We start from the raw sequence: 20,965 nt of genomic DNA, 5'->3' as shown, positions 1-20,965 counted from the left end.
GATGGTATGAAAAACATCCACAGCAAGCATAAGGAGAGAATCCTGTGAAATAAGAAACTTTCTTACATAAGTAAAAACTGTATGCGTGTGTCTGTTTGTCTATTTTCACCGGTCACGCTGTGCTGATCCTAAACCAGCACCGTGTGTTTGGGTTGTTCTCTTTTATTGGACTGCATAATACTGGACATATGGTGTGAGCGTCCACAGCTTTTCCGCCACCACGTCACTTAGAGGTCAGGTTTTTGAAGAGGAGCAGCACAAGGTCAAAGAGGGACGCAACTCTCCACAGAGATGTCAGTTTCAAGCAAAGCCTCCTTCTCGCATTCGTGTTTCACAATCAGTCCTTAAAATATAACTTAGAGAAACAGGATTGTGCAAACACTACATAAATCTTTGACGTTTCAGAACAAAATAAATGTGGAAAATAAATGTGGAAAATAAATGTGGGTATGTTTTTATCTACTGTCTACTTTCTTAATCTCATTTGATTCATGTTAAATAGATTAAAATAATGACAGAATGCTGTGCAAAACTAGAAGCCTGTGTTTGTACAAAAGAAGGCAAATTGCTCCTTGTCTTCCAGATTTATATTGTTTTTCCTGCCAAGAAGAAAAAGTGATCCTCTTGAAATTGAGGCAAATCTCACCACAGAAGCACATAAAGCGAAAGGAGGATGCTCCTGCTGAAGTCGAATTTTCAGCAAATGATACTAAAGGTTTTGCTCACCCGGGGCACTTGGCAGCACGCTGAGCAGCTTTTATGTTATCTGCAGGCTCAGTGTATTCAATCAAGTGAAATGGTCAGTGAAATGCAGTAAAATCCAGTCATAGATACTATTTGAGATAATTCCAGGTGATTCCTCTTTTAAGGAAGATGCACAAAATACTTAAGTACTCTGGTGCCTGCTGAAGGATTGAGAGGCTAATTCCTAATCCTCCTCTGAAGGAATGTTGCTCCACGTGGTAAAGAAGCCTCTTGGTTTTTAGTTGGGAGTGTTTCTGAGCCCTGATTTAGCTGAAAAAGTGCTTCCATGAACTCTTTTCATTTATTTATTTGTGTTGGGCGACTTAAATGTTTTGACCTTCTAACTTTCAAACATTGATAAGACCAAAGCTGTTTAAAGCCTTGGTCACATAGCGGGGGGACTGAACACTAGCTTCTGTTATGAGCGCTATCAGGATAACTGATCGTTCTTACACTTAATAAAAAATTAAGCTCATAAACTTATAATCTTTAGGACTTGACAGGAATGAAAGCGCTCTGTGTTCACTGATGCTGTGAATTGGTTTAGATTTAAATGATAAATAATCTTCTTGGCACATATTTGGTGTAAGTGCACTGAGAGGAACATAAACAAGTAGTGACTGTGCCCTGAAAAACATGGAGAAACCTGCAGGACGAGATCAACGAATGCAGGTCTACGTGTTTCACTTCCTTATTTGTTTAAAATGTCGAGATAAACCAGTCTGGAGAGCAAGTTATTTCTCTCCTTTTAGCGGGAAAATAAATTCCACTTGGGTTGTTTTTCAGAGAAACAATTTTGGCCGTGAAATCGTCGTATCCAAAACCATTAAATGCTTTTACTTTTCTTTTCACTCTCGGATTATTTTGCATTTTTTCTACTCTAAAGAGATGGATGCTATTAAGCCTTGTGAATATGCAGGAGGTGGAAGCAGTCACTTCACATATTAGTCATGAAGAACCTCTTAATGCTCAGTTCAGAAATTATGCGAGTTTTATTTGGTATATCAGTAGAAAAGAAGAAAAAGAAACACATTTTACTTCATGAGTCCTGCATATTTCATGACTATCTTTATGAAAATGTTTGACACGATGACATCACAATGGAGAATTCATTTTCAGCACTTTTGACATCATTTATATTAAATTAGTCACATACTTTTGGTCTAACCTGTATTAATTAGTTTGTCCAAAGGAGACCACTCAGGTCGTTGCTGCAGGTCATGTGTGTGTTGTTTCCCGAAAATATTAAACATGACAAATTCTTTCAAACAATCTGGTCTGTGAATAAAAGCCAACTTTGCAGAGCACCAAATCGTAAAGCATGCAACTTCAGGTTTATCAGAGGACACCTTTGTGTGTTGGTCAGCTGCCTGTGTAGCATAAATAGTTAAACAGCTCAGCAGCACTTTATAATAATGCCCATGATTAAAGGTACGATTTCCCTAAAACTGAAAGGAATGTTATTACATTTTATCTGACATTAAAAATGTAATTATAGTTACCTACAAATACACACACTTGGATAAGGGAGTAAATATTCAAGATTTTGCAGGAAAGAAGAAGTAATTAATCTGACAGTGTTTAAGTAATGAGTAACCTCAGTTATTTTCTTCCAGGAAAGAAATTTTAAATAGGGTGTAAATCTGATGCATTTTAACATAAAAACAAACAATATTTCCTTTCTTTATGTTGTGAATAAGTATTTACAGAATACATTGGGGGAAATATTGTTTGATTTTATGTTATAAATACATGGAAGTAACTAACTACTAAAATTACAGCAGAATTATTGGTAGCACTTTATAATGTCACACTATTAAGATTTGGAAAGCTAATACTGAGTGTGTAATTCATCATTTATATTTACTCCATCTTAATATATCATTTATAAATACAGATATGTTTAGATCTGTATTTATTATTATTTATGACTACAGTCAGTGCTGTAGTTATAATCGTGAACATATATTTTTATTTATAAATGGTATACTAAGGAGGAGTAATGCCATATAAATTATAAATTAATCACTTTTTGACACCTTGCTGATTATTAATAGTGGGACATTATTTTAAAGTTCTGCTGGGTTGTTTTGTTTTGTTTTTCTTCTTTCCTGTAAACCTTTAATTTTTGCTTTTATATTCTAGTTTATGTACTGGTAATTATTTGTAGGTACATATATATTCTTTGTAATTCAATAAACATGAAAAAAATTTTTTTACTTTTGTGGAAATTAGACCCATAGTGGTTGGCCTTTTTATAAAGTGCTTCTAAGAGAGGAACCTGTCTCTGGAATGCGCATGTGCCAGTCCACTAAGCCTGCCACTTCTTCCTAACTTATACGGTATACCCGAGATGAGATTACTCTGAGGAACTCTTGCATTTTACCAAAATAGGAATATAATTCACGAGAGATAGCTGTCATATGAGAGAGGATTGTATGTGATGTGTAATCTACGTTTGAACTTAATCGGTTTGAAGTTGAAGGCTTAACCATCTAAGCTGACTGCTGGAACATCCTGAATATTTACCGCACTGAAACTGAGCATCTCTTACAGTCAGGACACCTTGGCTTAAAATTATGTCATTATTTTCTCTGTCAACAAAACACTTTTTTACCAGCGTACCGCCAAGCAAGCTAGAAGTACCTTTAAAAAAAACTGCACCAACGAGGTTTACTCTCACAAAGTTATGTGGTTGTGGAACTTGTAAATGCCCAGTTAAGCACCCTCCCACCGTGGGGAAAAATAAATCGGACACAAATGAAGTGCTTCACCCTAAAAGCGCGATTCCTCACTGCGTCCTGCAAAGTCAAAAGAAAGAAAGAAAGAAAGAAAGAAAGAAAGAAAGAAAGAAAGAAAGAAAGAAAGAAAGAAAGAAAATGAAGCAACGACACTATGTGCGTATTCTGCGCAATCACTGCTCTTCGTGCAGTGCGTCACGCGCACTTCATAAGCGCGTGTTTAGGTATGTTTGGTCAATATATGGCAACGCTGTGTGCGGAGGAGAGGAGGCAGGAGATGACTGCTGCCCCCCTCACTTCTCCACTAACCTCTCAGGAGAGTGGGGGGAGACGGACTGCATGGGGAACGTGCGGCTGCACAATGATCGCTTTTCTCTGATAAAACGTTTGGAAGCGAATTCGAAGAAGCGCAGTGAGCCATGCGCACATAGACCGTTTTGGCAGTTTGTGTTAAAGCCCTTTCTTTAAAGCTACAAGTGGTCTGGAGCCTGCTATGGAGGACTTTGTGAGTCAAAATGAGTCTGAGCATTGACAATGTCACAGACTTGTGGAAAAATGGTTCCTCGAAACTCGACGGGGCGTCTTCCCAGTTCAATTTCACTAACAGCTCTGGGGGTAACCATACGGTGCGCAGCGAGATGGACCTCACCCGAGCCATCCCGCTCGGCTTGGTACTCGGGGCTTTCATCGTGTTTGCCATTGCGGGCAACATCCTTGTAATCCTCGCTGTGGTGTGCAACAGGCACCTGCGGACCCCGACCAATTACTTCATCATCAACCTGGCTATCGCGGACCTGCTGCTGGGCACCACGGTGCTGCCTGTGTCAGCCACACTGGAGATCCTGGACTACTGGGTGTTCGGCAGGATCTTCTGTGACATTTGGGCGGCGGTGGATGTGCTGTGCTGCACCGCGTCCATCATGAGCCTGTGCGTAATATCTATTGACCGCTACATTGGAGTGAGCCACCCGCTGCAGTACCCGGGTATCGTGACGGAGAAGCGGGCTCTGCTGGCCATGCTTGGGGTCTGGGCGCTGTCGGTGGTCATCTCCATCGGCCCTCTGCTCGGGTGGAAGCAGCCACCGTCGCCGGACGACACGATATGTCCCATCACCGAGGAGCCGTTTTACGCGCTCTTCTCCTCCCTCGGCTCCTTCTACATCCCTCTCGTCGTTATACTGGCCATGTACTGCCGTGTGTACATAGTCGCCAAAAGGACCACTAAGAACCTGGAGGCAGGTGTGATGCGGGAGAGGATGAACTCCAGCGAGTTGACCCTCAGGATCCACAAGGGATCTCAGGTGCACGAGGATCCCGGCAGTTCTGGCACGGGGAAGGGTCGCGCGAACCAGGCTAGAAGTTCGCTCACGGTAAAACTGCTGAAATTCTCCCGGGAGAAGAAAGCAGCTAAAACTTTGGGAGTTGTGGTCGGCATGTTTACCCTTTGCTGGCTGCCCTTCTTTCTCGCCTTACCCATAGGTAGGTTCCGTACGTCACTCGGTGGGGGTCTTTTGTACGCCCCACGACTATACTTTTTTTTTTTTTTACATGAAGCAATTTGCAAAAAGACATCGACAACCTTTGTTCCCCCTGGAAGCCAGTTTAAAAACAGATATTTAATTGGTCGAAAACAGCCTGCAGAAAATACATCTCAGTCACATAAATGTCTCTGGGAAGCTAAACTGTTGCTGTTAAACGCTGCTGCAGGCATTGCAAATCATATCTGCCGCACACAGAATCTCCTGGGTTGCTCTGCTGTCATTAAACGTCTCGGTGGGCTCTACGGGTTTAGCCATTACTGCTGAAGTAAAACCCCTTATCTTGTAGCAATATGTGACGCAGAATGAATGAATCTATATCATTGATCTGGCCTAAGCCTCTGTTTATGTTGCAAAGTTAAAAGTTCACCATTTTCTCTGAAATCAGGGCCCCATTGGAAACGCCAAAACATTTCAAGGAAGTGGAATTCACTGAGAGCTCATCCAAATATTTTCAGTGTCTGATTTGATTTGTTGTTGCACTAAATACACTGTGAGTGGTAGGTGGCCTCTCTCTGCTCTGGTCAGTCATTTCAGAAGCCTGTGGAGCCTGCTGAGGCTCCCTTATGATGCCACTGGCGCTGGCGAGCATTCAACAGCACTCTGGCATGAATGTTTAAAAAACTGCAGTGGAAATGAAGCAATGTATTGCAGGCTGAGAAAACATCAAGTCTTTGTTTAGCAGTGGCATTTGGGAGGGGAGGGGGAAACGGCCTCACTGAAAAACAAGCGCTGTATTCAAGAATGGGCCAGATGGTCTGAATGTGTGGGGATTAACCCCGCGGGGGCACCGTGGGCTATATGTATATGTTTGTGTACAGCCATGTGTCTGCATGTGTTCATTTAGCGTCGATATAAGGGAGTGTGTTTATGCACCTGGCTTCAAGCTGCAGCTCATCACGTCCTCACACACACACACACACACACACACACACACACACACACACACACACACACACGCAGTACCTGAGGCAAGATCACTATGCAGTGCTACATGGCAGGGATTATTTTGCCCCAAGGCATCCTGGATGAGATACCGAATGTACACACCAAATGTGATTTTACAAAGTTCTGAATTTGCAGTTCTGAGAGGCTTCTACGCCTACATTCAGGGGTGGACTTCAGAAGGACCCTCTTTAGACACTGCCAAAAACCAGCCCCCAAGTTTCTCTTTACAGTCTCTGGTGTAGAATACTGATACATTGCGACAAAGCACCATGCAGCTTTATTTACTGCCCACTTTAAGTGGCTTAAGAGATTCATAAAAGCATCCACAGAGAGAGTACTCTGGCAGAGAATGGTGCTACTATATAGTCATGTCAAAGCTGGGCACCGAGCTCCCTTTCTTTTTAACATATTTTATTTTAGCCTTTATTTTGTTTAGCTTTTATTGTGTTGGGACAGTCTAGAGAAGGCAGGAAAGCAGGGGGAAAAAAAGCAGTAAAAGGCCTCGGGGCAGATTCAAACCTCTGCGTTAGCCTGGGTCGCCTGCTCAACCCAGGGAGCTGAACCGGGGCCCTGAGGCACCTCTATTTTCAGATGCAGATTTGTGGGAGATGTTGTTTTGAAGTTAAAGTTTGTCCTGCTCTCTGCTCTCTGGTGTGACTCACGTCTTAAGTCTGATAGGACAGCGGCACTATCCCTGTGTTGATCTGAGCCTCCACCCACAGAGTGGGATTTCCTGTTTCACACTTGTTATTATCCTGCTCCTTCCTCTGCACACTGCCACTGATTCGTATTGTAACTCATGTGGTTGGTGATGTGTGCGCGCGTGTGTGTGTGTGTGCGCTGGTGTGCAGTGGATGGGCATTGCAAGTTATGCTCGTTTGTGTCTTGAGCGATTGTGTCAGCGTGGCTGCAGATGCTTCTGCCTCATCCATCACTGCAGCTTTTTAAACAATTAAAAGCTTTCAGAGATCAAAGTGAGGCTGGCCAAAAGGAGCCACTGCAACCTCAGATCCATCAAGTTTTAACCTGTGAAGAAATATGTGAACTGTCCCTTAGCTACAGGTCTCACCTATCTTACGCAACGTCTGTTATTACTGTGGAGTTTATTTTTTTGTCATTGTACATAAATGGCAAGCAGGCAGCAACGGTTCCCACAGTTTGAGTCATTCCTTTTCAGGTTTTAAAGTGTCCTTTTTCCTTTTACGCCTTTAACTTGGAGCAAAAACCTCAGGATTATAAACACGACGTCAAATTTTTTTTAAGTTAGTGTACTCCAAACCAGCTACTTTGGACGAAAAGCGGTCCAAAATCTAACACACACTTGCTGTGAACTTTCAGCATCTGCATATTTGTCGGTAAAAGCGTCATACCTAAACTTAGAATGTATCAGCCTATTAGTCTGGCTGTTTCTCTTTTAAAAATGTAAAGCTTGCGTTCACTTCAGGTTGGCTTCAGCAAGTTTCCAAAGTTTATTTGATTCTGATTTTGATTTTTCGGGAACAAGATTGAAGAAGTTCAGAGTAGGCACTACAGTGCAAACACAACAATTTGTAAAGGCAACTTTACAGTCATGTAAACGTCCCACTTCCATTAATCATGTGCACCAGTGCCTCCTGATGCTTGTTGTGTTGACTCATCTGACAAACTGACCCAGACTGAAGCCGATTTCCAGTCTTTTAATTTTGTTTCATGGTGTTTTATTTTTCCCTAAAGACTCATTTTCATCCAAATATCTAAGTTAGATTATATCCATCCATCCATCCAGTCCAGGTTTGCACTGGGGGCTGGAGCCTATCCCAGCTGTCATAGGGTGAGAGGTGCAGTAGGGCAGCCAGTACACTCCATGATGTACTTTTACTGTTGATAACTATTTATTTACACTGACACTGACCTTTCAAATCTCATATGTCCTTTAAGCAGGTCTCATATAACACATGCAAGATAATAGCTTAAGGCAACTCTGCAGCAAAAGCTATAGCAACATGGGTTCACATGCAAATTAAAGTGTTCCAAGGCCACTGTGCACGGAAGCAGATTTTATGATTGTTTACAAATATTTATTTATTTCATGTCTGTGATGAGATGAATTTCATAGTTTTTTCAGCTTAATTAGACATTTTCATGCGTTTATCTTGTTCATAAACAATTAAAATCTACAAAATCTACAAGATTTACTGAACAACAAAAGTCAATTTGCCCACATGAGTAAAACGAGTGCAGCTCATATTGAATTGCTTGCTAAATAACTGAAAGTAATTCTGAGTTATCAGCGAGGTTACTAATTAATTTTTGCTCCAGTGACTAATCAGTTAATTGACTTTTCAGGCCTGCATAGATATAAATGAAGAAAAGGTTTCTTCATATTGCTATTAAAGGGGAAAAAATGTTTAACTTTAAATAAATATACACACAAATAAATATATTTTAGAACCAGATCGACTGTTATCCTCACACTTGTCCTCATCTCTGCGCTCATCCAAAGAAAAGTTTTTAGTGTTTCATTGCACATATTTTCCCACAGCTCTGTCACAGCCAGCATAGGCACTAATGTCCTGTGAAGGCCTCGCATCGAACAAGTGGTGCAAGCAGCGTGTCTAAATGTGAGAGAATCCAACACCTGAGGTGTTGTTTCCTCATTTTTTGAGCAGAAACAGTTAATTCTGCGGGATTCTCAGACAGCTTCTTTGGCTTTTAAGGCCGCTGAGCTGGCCCGCCTGTGCGCTCCAGGGTTAACTCAAATGCTTTTTTGAGAAGGAAAAATAATTAGAGAGCTAAGTATCAAAGCAATGAAAAAGAAAGGAGGTGGCAGAGCAGAGCAGGAGGTGCCACGGGGTATCGGGGTGAAGACGAGGGGTCTCTGGGATGTCAGCTCAATTTTCCAAAAATAGCTTCACGCTACGGTTTTCATTGAAAGCAAAGCGAGAGGGCAATAATGCTTTTTTCCTCTCAGATCAAGACATATTAATCATATTTACTGCTGTGTTATGAAACAGGATGTGTGAGAGCAGATTGTGTGTGTGTGTACATGGCACAGAATAGGCATCACTACTTCAATTAGTTAGAATAACAGGATGCCATGTTTTGTTAAGATGTTCCTGTGTTTCAGAGTGAAATATGCGTGTGCCTGTCCTCAGGAAGGAGGTGCAAACATTTCTATTAACAGAAAGGGTGAGGCCGCAACCCGCCCGCATTTATCTGTATACTATTGTCCCAGGGCTGAGCCCATCACCTCCTCTGCCGTTTATACTATAGCTTTTAAACATAAACACTTGAAAGAGGACAAAAATGGACCACGTTCACACAGAACTTAAACACACAAACATGAACCATGTCTGGACACTGGAAGGTCTGCTGTCAGCCAGCGCTTCCTACACTTTTATCCCACGTTTGTGTTGAAAGGAGACACGGGAACATGATGGCAGGGTCCCAACTTATACTCTCTGTGGGATGATCGGGATGTTGTTAAAGGGGGTTTCCGAGGATGGAGACGGTGCTTCGTATCGGTTTTGCCTGTGTGGATGCTGCTCTCGGTGTCCAATCCAGATGCACGTGGTGTAGATTTATACAACTGTCGCCCAAACCGAGACGTTACAGAACGTAAGCACGCAAAATATTTAATAATCAGGGTTGATCAGTTTCAAAAGGTTATGGGTGAGAAAAGAATAAGCAGAGATGTGATGCAGGCAGTCAAATCCTTTTGATTTGCAGCCAGCTACTACACAGAGAAACACACTGACAAATGGAGATGAATGGAGAGAGACAGACATGGAGAGAAACGAAGGAATGACCATATTTTAATTCACCAAATCCCCTCCTCTGTATCCCAATCACGCTCATAGCTCACACAGTTATGTAATCACATTTAAGTGGCCGAGCAGAGGGGAAAATAGCATGTGAAAATACCAGCCACCAAGAAGACACCGATTCATCTGGAGTTTATGGGGCCAAGACTCATTCAGACAGCAGTCTCATCTCACAGTCTAGCTACCACACACACACACACACACACACAGAGAGAGAGACAGCTTCTAGTACTTGGAGCCACTCATTAGGATGAAAGCTGAAAGCGACATTTCCTCATATTGTCAAATAATCACTTTCATCAACATTACAAATTGTCCACAGCAGCGTGTACGTGTGCGTGCGTGTGTTTTGGAAAGAACACGTCTGGTTCCATGCGCTCCTGTTATTGCGACATCAAAATCAAAGTGTGCTTTTGACCCGGGTACCTGCGTCAGTTCACCCTTTGGCTGTGTTGTGTATAATGCACCTTGTACAGCTTAGAGTAATCGTTAAAGCTGTTGATCTGATTTTCATGAAGAAGTAAGCTGAGGTGTCTCTGGTTGTCAGAGGTAATTTCACACTTGAAAGCCTGAGATCGTGGTGCATCCTCAGCCTATCCAGGAATGTGATATCAATTTAGGAATGTGGGCTGGTGTAAAGAAACGTTGTTTTACTCACATCAGCCTACACACAAACACGCGCGCAAACGCACAATGTGTCTGTTTCACACTAATCACGCTGTGCTGTGCTTATTAATCCCCTATTTTAGTCTTCAGGCTTCCCCTCTCACCTCATTAGCTTGTAAGATATCCTTCCTGTATTTAAGCTCAGCCACAGTAGGACAAAAAGCACAACAGGGGGTAGATTAATGCAATTTAACCCAGCCCAGATTTGCTCATTATCATACATGGCAAACTTGCCTCATACTCTTTCAGAATGATATCATTTCGTTTTTCGTGTCGAGTCTGACCAACGATCACGTCTGCACAGCTTCAGCCATGTTACCTGTGTAAACACAGACAAGGCCACTAGGCACCGTGCAGAAAGGAGACACTTGTGTTGCTAGTGTAACCTCCATAACCTCTGACAGGACAAACTGTCATTTCACTTCAACTTTTTTTCCCCCTTTTCAGACCAGCTCGTCTCTCCCACAGAGCATTTATCTAAAAGGGAATTCAGGGTCAGCTCACCTTTTCTGCTTTCTTGATCAAGTGTATTGTTTTACTTTGTTTTGGGTTTTTTCTTTTTAAGGAAACACATTATCTGCTTGTGAAGGCCTTCCTAAATACAAGGTTTTCTGTAATGATGAATAACATATGGAACTAACTGTCTTCACATCCTCATCTGAAGACTGCAAACGGTCTAAGAGTAAAAAAAACCCTGTTTATCTTAATCAGTGCTGCCACCTGTTGGATATGATGCAACATCAATAAAGGATAACTAAACCAGGAAGTCTCAGTAATGTGTAATGAGTATAAAATGATCTTAAAACGACCTAATTAAATGGCTGTAATTGATCCATGTTGATCACTTTCTGTCAGTTACATTTATTCAGCCTCCAGATGACTCTGAGGTGCCATAGTACACTTTCATATTCCCTTACAGAATATATAAATAACCTCTGCTGACTTTCACAGGAGAGATTCAATCCTCAAATTTAGCAAAAATGAGCATATCATCGCTCAGTATAAATGTAGCTCAGGACTGCATGCTTATTCATGAGTCATTTGGTGAAAACATTTCTTTAGCACAACTTAATACACATTTTTTCCGACATGTACAAGGTCGTTGGAATCTCAACTTCGGATGCTTCAGGTGAAAAGGTCAACTTTCACGACTGTGTTTCGAGTGTGGAGGTTGAGTCAGAAGGCGAATAGCTTAGCTTGTCATGAACCCTGAATCTCTGCTGGTGAAACAGTGAGAACACATGATACTACCTAAAATGAGTAAGGTCTTTGAGTAAACAACACTTTTAGTATGTTAACTGTTGAATTACTCTAGCCATCAGATCAATCTTTAAATTAAAAAAGCTGTTTCGATCCGGCTCAAAAGCCACAACGTTTTTATTTATTATTTTTATTTAACCTTTTTTATATAGGTAGTCCCATTGAGACCTAATGTCTCATCTACAATAGAGACTTGTTCATAAAGTGGAGATTGACACCAGAGTTTGCAGAAGCATTGTTTTTATTATAAATCATTCAATAACCTCAACAGAACCCTGAGAAGGATAAATGGAAGAGGATGGATGGGACGTCAACTTAAAAAAAAAAATCCCAGAGAGCCATTGAAGAGAAGAAGTGTCATCTCCCCCAACCTATCCTCAGCCATGCCTTTACCCACACCTCTGGAAGTGTAGACAATTGGCAATTAAGCCTTGGCAACACCCAGAGACTCTTGCACTGCCACTACGAAGGAGTTGCAGAAGGGTGTCACAAGGTGAACACGCATATCTCTGAAAATAAATCAGTCATTTAAAGACCCAAGTTTTCAAATCTGAATTATATCAGAGATTTTTGATAGTTTGTTTTTACAGTAACAATCGAAGTCTAGTTAACAACATTATTTTTAACATTATTTTATTATTAGGATAAGCGTTACTTAATTGGAGTCTAAAATTTAGGAACTCAGCTAATTGGCTTCATTTGTACTGTGCAGGCTGGTTTTCTGAGATTTAATTGACGGCCTTGCATACAAACAAGTTAAAAAGCTCAGGGAAAATAGTGAAAACTGAGACGTTAGAATATGTGTAGGGTAATAAAAGAGTTTATGGCTGACACATGTTCTTATATAGAAAAATCGATTTCACTTGACGGTTTATTTATCTTTTACAAACTAAAGAGGTAATAATGAATTCCATTTAGATATAATCAAAAATAAGAACTTACTTGTGTACAGGTCAGAAAACCATGACACTGCCGTCTACTTAGGCCACGCCCCTCAAGTCACTAAACCGCTGCTGTGATTGATTTAACATCCTTAAAGTGGTAGGCACCCATTTTAGCTCCTAATCACACGGTATCACCTGAGTTATCGTTAGGTTATTTAAACTGGCCATTCTAAATTGGCCTTAGGTGTGAATGTGAATGGTTGTCTATGTGTTAGCCAAGAAGCTAGCTAGCTATAATGGGGCCTCTGGACTCCAACCCCTCCACCACACCGCATTACATTACTGACTAGATAAGAGAAAGAAAATAGAAGGATTGATGTTAGTTTTATGTGAACTAGCCAAAGAACAGAAGAAATTAGGATTTCTGCACAGAGCCGCTGCTCTCTTATTCACAATAGCTCCAAATGTTTGATTTGGCAGATTCTGTCAGATCCCAGTTTGTGTCTCCTCCCTGGATCAAAAAAAGGATCTTTCACTTGTTGTATTGGTGAATGTGTAGAATGTGTAGGCGACTACATCAGCCATGCTTACTATTCATGACTAAGAGCAGCTTCTCTTTTTACCCCCTGCTGTCCCAGGGTCCTTTAATGTGCACCTGCGGCCACCTGAATCCCTCTTCAAAGTAATCTTCTGGCTTGGTTACTTCAACAGCTGCCTGAACCCCATCATCTACCCCTGCTACAACCGCGAGTTCAAGCTGGCTTTCATCCGGATCCTGAAATGCCAGTGTCACCAGCGCAAGCGTCCCGGCTGGAGAGAGTATAATTACCGTTCCTCCACCTTCAGCTCCTCTGGAAACTCACGCAAAAACTCAACGGACCACAACTCCGGCTGTCTGAACGGAAGCCAGCGTACTCTGCCGTCCTCAGCCAGCCCGAGCCCGAGTTACCTGAGTATGGGTCTGCCGCCTTGCCCTGAGGGGGAAGCATTATACATCTGGGGAGCTACCACCCCGACTCCCTCCACCCCCAACCTGCTGCCCGGCAGCCCCATCGATTGCCAGCCGACAGCTCTGAGAGGGGGGAGAACCGCTGAGGAAACTACAGGAGGAGTTTTCTCTTTCTCCTTTGTGAAGAATAAAGATAAGGGAGGGGTCAACAAAGACCTTATTGTGCCTGTTGACAAAGTGTGACTCATTCGTCGTACTAAGATGAGACTTACTGGTTCATTCCTTATAGGGATCACAGTAACAAACAGAGCAGGGAGGTAGGGTTTCACAGGCTTCACTGTACATGATCCCATGATCATTCATCAGTCAGTGGATTATCATTGTCATAAGCTGTCAATGTAAGGTGAAGAGTACTGACTATGCTGCTGTATCACAGGTATGTTGTTCCATGTTGCTGTAACTGAGATTGAAAGTAGAGTTTCTTTCAGTAGACAGTAACAGCTCTGACACAGTGTTTGCTGCCCTCTTGGGACTGGACACAAATCTGTGCATGCATGTTTTTTTTGTTTATTCAGACTCTAGGAGAAAAGACTGAAAGGACCTCCATCCAGCACAGCCTCTCACTCCCTTTCAGTTACAACTCCACATCTGCTCTGTACAAGAGCGAACGTGTCGAAGAACCCGAGTCGTGTAAAAAGCGTGGAAAGACAAACGATCACTGTTCTGTTGCAGTCACTTGGTATCTTTATGGTATATTGTGGAAATAAAGTATAACCTGTTTTATCTGCTGTGCACACAATCATCCCATATCATCTTCTTTGTATGTTTGTAGAAATGTGATGAATAAATAAAAGTAGAACGTTGCTTGAATTCTGCTTCAAGGCCAACTCTTCATTTCTCACTTTGCTCTGGCAAACAAAGAGCTCTCTCAGGTATTATCCGAGGTGTTAACATCAGTCTGATGATAGAAGCAGAAGCAGATGGTGTTTATTAGATTTAAAAAAAAAAGGTTTTCCTCATTATATAGATAGTTAACGTAAACACAGCTCATGATCAGTTGTTATTAAAGTGTTAATCACCAACTACCAATTAAGAGTGTGATAAATCAGATTTTTTAGAAGATATAAAAGAGAGGATCCAATACTGGAGACAGAAACATGAAGAAGATCAGAAAAGTGCAAAAAAAAAAACCTCAAGAACAAAAACTAACACAGAACTCAGGGGATTGTCTGCACTTTTGTCAAAAAATTCAACACATACAAGTAATCATTACACATATTTAAAGATTTATTATGTTAATTTATCTGCTTCTCATACTCTATTACATTAGCAGCAAAAATGATCCAGCAGTTAAATTTTTATCTACTAAAAGATGCAAAATCCACCTTTTTATTTTGTCCTTTATGTATTTCATAAAGTCACACTTCCTGGAACTTTCCTTGACAGTCGTTGGTCCTTTCCACCAATGATTCAAAGCAGGCTTTGTCTGTGATTCATTACAGGTACAAAGACACACAGTTACACTGTTTGATTTGTAATAAGGGTAAAGTGGTGGTTTGTATTGTCACGTCACAGCATCCTGGCATACCCTGCACCTTTCCCAAAAACTGGGATAGGCTCCGGCTCCTCGCTCTGCAGGCCTGAACTGGATAAGAGAAGAAGCTGGCTGGCTGGCTGGATGGATGGATGGATAAAATAAAAAATTGAGCAATTAGCGTGCCTCAATAATATCAACAATATCCACCCACCAGCATGTCTATAGATCACCAACACATCATAAAACACATTATATTTAAAGAATCTGTACAATCCACATAAGAAGCTGTTTAAAAATAACAAGATAACAAAGTGATTTTACTTTGTAATTTAAAAAAATGCTAATAATTTACATGGATTTTACCACTTAGTACAACACAGTACATTCAGCACTTCGAGAGAGACCAGCTATTTATTCTGCTTCAGAGTGGAAGGTGAGTGGAGCTTACAAAGAGTTGCAGGTAGCAGAGGAGGAGATAAATTAGCACTGCGTTTCACTCTTTATTACCAGCTGAAATGAAGCCATTGCTCTCGCAAAGGTCCAAGATTTAACACATTCAGGTGAGAGGGCTTTAACATCTTATTCAGCAGCCTTGTTTTCACCTTATTTTCACCTCCTTTCAAGATTAAATACCTTCCTGACTGCAAGCACCAACAGAAATGTGCAAACGTCTTGCATGTTTCTTTTTATTCATTTTAATAAATCTTTTTCAGAAAAATGTCACATATTCAGTCTCAGGTGTGAATATTCTGGCATCTTCCTTTTATACTTAACGGTGATATAAAAATATATATATTACTTGTTCTGTGGAATTGGATTTCACTTTTTTGCTGGTTTTTAGCCACCAAACAGCTTTTTTTCACAGCACAGCAATAGAGATCAGACAGGAAAGCAGGAAGAGAGCAAGGGGGAATGACACACAGTTTTTTTCCATTATTTCTCAATAAATCCACAAAACAGTAGCTTCTACTTTCATTTGAAGGAAGTTCTTTTCTGGTGTAAACTGCTTAACCTCACCTGAACGACCTCCTTTGACATGATGCTGGCATTAGGACATACTGTGTTTATCTTCTATTTTACTACACCACATGTTCAAACATGCAGGTGTCCTTTTTTTACATCAGCGAAGGGCTGGAAAAACCTGATACAGGCAGGAGCGTGGACATACTTTGCAGCTTGTGACACTAGTCTTAGGAAAAATACCACGTGTGGGGGGTGACACATTGTTAGAAACGTGTAAGTGGAAAGGAACAGAAAGGTGGTTCATCGGGAGCAGGCCACTCCTTTCTTGACTCAAGAACTTCTTCCCTTTTTTTATTTCTGCTCTTTTGGCATCATGGGGTTCAGTGGGAAATATGAGCTTGAGAGTCAAGAGAATTATGAGGATTTTCTGGAAGTAGTTGGTATGAGGATACTTCTTTTTTTTTAAGCCACAAATGAACTAATGTCAGGCATCATTTGTTTACACTTTGTTGGACTTCTTGCTCTGGGATATAACCCGCTTGTTCACAGGTCTTCAAAATGCCAAGACAGACCACAAGGCGGTGACCGAAGTGGTGCAAGACGGGAATAACTTCACCTGGACACAAACCATCCCGAACTGGACCTGGTCCAATACATTTATTGTTGGTCAAGAATGTGAGCTGACGACGATGACAGGATCCAAATTCAAGGTGAGGAACTAAAATGCACAGAGGAAACTTAGGATTTGCAGCTGACAGTGTTCACAACTTTTAATGAAACCTTCATGTAACCAAAGCTCCACGATATTTTTCTTAAGGCGCCTGTAACTATGGAAGGCAACAAGATTTCATGTCAGTTCCCTCAGTACCTCTTCACAGCAGAGATCGTTGATGACAAGCTAGTAATGGTAGGAGAAGAAGCCACTTATTCACTGCACTTTTTGAATGAGATTAATAATCCCTTAGATAAATCCATTTGCGCTTTTAATACCAGATTATCTTTAATCCTCTTTTTTTTTCCTTTTTTGCGTATGCAGACTTGCGTAACTCCAGGAGAGAAGGGTGTAACCTTCAAAAGAATCAACAAGAGGATCTAACACCGCGAGACTCAACACGCTTGGATGGAAAAGAGGCTGCAGAAGGTGAAGCATGACAGTGCCTGTTAAATGGGCCGAGGAAGAGCGTCGCTGGGCCTCACGGGTCTGAAACTTAGGCCCAACACAGCAGAAGTGGCCAAACAACATTATGTACTGTATTTTTAAACAGTGTTCATTTTTGATCCAATGAACATCTCCCGTTTTACCTTCAAAGTGCTAATGATCTGCCACTGTGCTCTGATTTTGAAAGTCAACATATTTTCCATCCACTTCCTTTATGTGTTGTTTTACAGCCTTTTTTTTTACTTGTATGTCTCATTCATGTGAAATCATTGGCAGAGGGTGATCTCTTACATGGTTTAGACTGAATGATTGTTTTTCATGATTATTAAACTATGATTTGAATAACTAACAGAATACTTGATCAGTTTTTAGTCAGTCTTTTTGACTGCTCTGTCCTCTGTCTTCTTGTGATGTGAAGAACAGCACGGGCTGAACTCACACTGACATAAAGGCCTTTATTATTACGACTATTAAAGTCACACTTTACCCTTTGATTCTAACGCTGCAAGCACACAGCGACCTTAAGGTGTTGTTATTTGGTCTCTTACTCTGTTCAAACTTGCGAGACCTTGTTCCGTAATTACAGAGCGTCCTGTGAAAGATCACCATTCTCATCTTTCTTTACCAGTGAATGAAACTCGCTTACGCAGTGCAATCTTCCACAGCTGGTCTCAAAGAACAGAAGTAAAACCACATCTGCTGACAGAGAGAGGAAAATGAGTCTTTTGCTCATATTACACCACAGTCTGTGCATCTGATGCTTTTTCAGTTTCCCTTCCTTTCAAAACATGTTATCTTTTTTTATGCATTAACACATAAAGCACTTCGTTTAGCTTATGATATGAATCGTCAGGAAAGCCACAGTACACCTTAAAGGCATAAACAAGCGGTACAATAATTTTAATAACTTCCTGTGTCTTTTATTATCTTCATATTTTCCCTGAAACTTGACGGTGATACCACAGAGCTGATGCGCTGATGAACAAGATAAACCGCGGAAGAACTTCTGCAGCATCAGTTTTTAAAGTGCAAAGTTTCCTGTCATTTTCATCACTTCTTTTTTGTGTCGAAATGATTCTTGAACTCAAAGTCAACTTCTCTTTTACTTTCTTTACTTTATTTTATCCTTTTATCTTGTTCTCGAAACTGTAATAAAGTCAGTTAAGCAGAAAAACAAATTCAAAGCAAATTCAATGCCAGTTTAACAAATGGGAAAATATATTTCTGTGCACATTTGATACATGAAAACCCGAGGAGGGACAGATTTCATAAATACAACCCCATACACATCTGTGCAAAATAAACCTGCTAGTAAAGATTGCTTCAGGTGGATCTTTAATCTTTTTTGTAGTTTGTGGTGTTTTGATTCATCAAAACTATTAATTAACCATTGACGTGGGACATTAAGTATTTACATCTGTGCTTCTCCCCATCCCATTAGGTTTTAGTGGGATGATGAGAGGTAACTGATGCTACATCTCCTCTTCCAGTTCTGCCTTGAAATTATAGACCTTGTACATTATGTTTTCCAAAATAAATGTTTTTTTTAGTCATAGATAAAGGACCGAGTCCAATTCTAAAACCTCTAGAGAGAGGAAAGACTGAAACAGCACAGTTTAGTAGTGAGAAAAATCCCGATTGTTCGGTTATTGCACGTCTAGTCCGTCCGATTCACCCTCAGCATGTGGTTTTGTGGCTGTTGGTTTTAATATGACTTTTGTGCTCGACACTCCAGGCTACAGGTGCGTTTCTCTAATCTCACCACTAGGAGGTGCCCTATTTCTTCATAAAAACAAGAGTTTGGCTTTTAAATCAATTTCTCGGCGTAGAGTAAAAAAGATTTCAATCTTTGCAAGAGAAAAAAAATTTCAGTCTGTTTCGAAACACTATGGGAATTATTTGCCTTAATAATGCAAAAGAAAATAAAAAAAAACACACAAAGGAAAGTAAATATAGTTGAAAAAAACTTATCAGTCTTATAAGACTGGGCTGTGCTCACTTGGACAGTGGCAAATGTACAAGACGTATTTATGCATATATACTTCTAATGCACTTCTATATCAGTGGTACATTTCATCATGAAAGAGAAAAATCAGAACCTCTGTAATCACCATCTATAATCTGTCAAGTTTTAAGCTAGTGTGTGGTTAAAATCCCGCATATGATGTCATATCATAAGGTTCCTATCATGTAGCTGGGCTTTTTTATTGAGCATGACATCAAACATGTGGGGTTTTTTCTTGTCATGTGTACTTATGTGGAGAGGGGGTGGGAGGTGTATTTGACAGAACACCTGTGCTTCTGAATCAGTGTTTTTAAGTGAGGTTGGATAAAATAAAATGAAATAAAATAATGATACAGGGGGAAATACACGATACATGATCGACCATGCTGTTTACTGTCAAGTCAACTTATATACACAGTTATTACAAATTTACATGACATTATATAAAACTGTCCAATGGATCCTTACTGTATTAATCAGACAATGAACCCACTAAAGTAAGCACTGGATATTTTAAACTATATCTAGCACTCCCCTGCTGTACCAAGACAAAAATATCCATTGTATTAAATAAGTAGCACCCAAATTAACCTTTATAAACAAAACATTTCTAGCCATGTGTTAGATGTAATTACAGTAGAAGCCCTTCAATAACACTGATTAAATGTTGCATTGTGACATGAGGTGAGCAGCTTTCTCTGCATCCCCCTCCTCACCCAACCCCTTTTCTCCTGAGGACACACTCAAAGGAAGCCGCGAGCTTTCTTCTGTAGCTCTGCATACAAAAGCCTACAGGAAAATGATCCATTAACAAACTGACGCCTGGAGCACCACCCTCCCCCTCCCCTCATCCACACCTCTACAGACGAGCCCTGAAGACTGAAGATCTGGAAAATTCCTCACAGTGGTATCATGTTTATTTGTTTGTTGGTTCTTTAGGATTCTGTAACTGAAATTTTTTAAATATTTGCAAGCAAACATGATTAGACAACAACGTTCCAGATTTTCTCAGTTCCACAGTAAGATAAATATGCCACTGTGCTGCAGGGAACAAAGCTAAGGCTCAGCGGTCTCTAAGAGTTCACTATTGTGTGTGCGACATGAGGAGGGTGGTCGGTTTGCAAGTATTATACAACAGGATAATGTCTTGTTTGTCAGAGAGAGCCCCATCACTGAATAGGTTTCTATATGTCAAAATGCCACACAGCATAGAAAGCACTGATGGAGCTGCGGAGGTGGACGGCAGGAGTAGAAGAGAGGCTTAACTTGTTCATCAGCACGCTGATTAGTGATGCTCCTTTACTACCCCACCAGTGGTTACAGTGTGGGACTGACTGATTAAATTATTTGCTATAGATTTGAACTTAACTGCAAAGTGCTGGAAGAGTATGCACATGCTAGTCTGCATTCATGCATAATCAGACAAGAATTACCGTCTGGTACTTTTAGTTCTGCATTTAGCCTCAAAAAGATCTAAACACAGCTGCCAAGTATTTTTATTATTTTAAAGCAGAAGAAATGATTAGAACACAAGTAACAGCACTTAAATAAATGTATTTAAACTGCTCCACTGGCTTTAGCTTAACGCAGGGCAGGTTTAATGAATGGTGAGCTGCAGTGACAGTATGTGGTCACAGCTGGAGGGCTGTGTGTAAAACCTGCAGGAGTTGTTACATTGTCTTCTCTCTAAGACAAAGTAACAGTGGGAACCGTGTGCACCCGAAAAGCTGCAGGCACTTGAGAAGAAACACACCTTTCACACACTCAC

At 40.8% G+C, this 20,965-nt stretch overlaps 2 protein-coding genes across 2 annotated transcripts; both read left to right on the top strand.

Annotated features, from left to right (window-relative positions):
* Positions 1–3,205: 3,205 nt before the first annotated feature.
* On the top strand, positions 3,206–14,403 carry LOC146717525 (alpha-1A adrenergic receptor-like). Its single transcript, XM_085477456.1, has 2 exons — positions 3,206–4,964; positions 13,223–14,403. The coding sequence occupies exons 1-2, from the start codon at positions 4,001–4,003 to the stop codon at positions 13,774–13,776; spliced, it is 1,518 nt and encodes a 505-aa protein (XP_085333582.1). The 5' UTR covers positions 3,206–4,000; the 3' UTR covers positions 13,777–14,403.
* A 1,900-nt stretch (positions 14,404–16,303) lies between these two features.
* On the top strand, positions 16,304–17,537 carry LOC146717524 (gastrotropin-like). The gene is made up of 4 exons (XM_085477442.1): positions 16,304–16,473; positions 16,583–16,743; positions 16,851–16,940; positions 17,070–17,537. Exons 1-4 carry the CDS (start codon positions 16,407–16,409, stop codon positions 17,127–17,129), a joined length of 378 nt encoding a protein of 125 aa, XP_085333568.1. The 5' UTR covers positions 16,304–16,406; the 3' UTR covers positions 17,130–17,537.
* The last annotated feature ends 3,428 nt before the right edge of the window (positions 17,538–20,965 follow it).

Source organism: Copadichromis virginalis, linkage group LG2, assembly GCF_057382275.1.
Source record: "Copadichromis virginalis isolate Kocher_CV1m ecotype Utaka linkage group LG2, C_Virginalis_male_GT1.1, whole genome shotgun sequence".
Classification (NCBI taxonomy): Eukaryota; Metazoa; Chordata; class Actinopteri; order Cichliformes; family Cichlidae; genus Copadichromis; species Copadichromis virginalis.
Note: the sequence above shows the minus strand (reverse complement) of the source record. Positions and strands in the feature narration are given on the sequence as shown.

Excerpts from the sequence above, each read along its gene's own strand:
- LOC146717525 (XM_085477456.1), top strand. The coding sequence starts at position 4,001 with ATGAGTCTGAGCATTGACAATGTCACAGACTTGTGGAAAAATGGTTCC. Across the intron at positions 4,965-13,222 it reads CTTTCTCGCCTTACCCATAG|GGTCCTTTAATGTGCACCTG; the intron begins GTAGGTTCCGTA and ends CTGCTGTCCCAG.
- LOC146717524 (XM_085477442.1), top strand. The coding sequence starts at position 16,407 with ATGGGGTTCAGTGGGAAATATGAGCTTGAGAGTCAAGAGAATTATGAG. Across the intron at positions 16,744-16,850 it reads TGACAGGATCCAAATTCAAG|GCGCCTGTAACTATGGAAGG; the intron begins GTGAGGAACTAA and ends ATTTTTCTTAAG. Across the intron at positions 16,941-17,069 it reads TTGATGACAAGCTAGTAATG|ACTTGCGTAACTCCAGGAGA; the intron begins GTAGGAGAAGAA and ends TTGCGTATGCAG.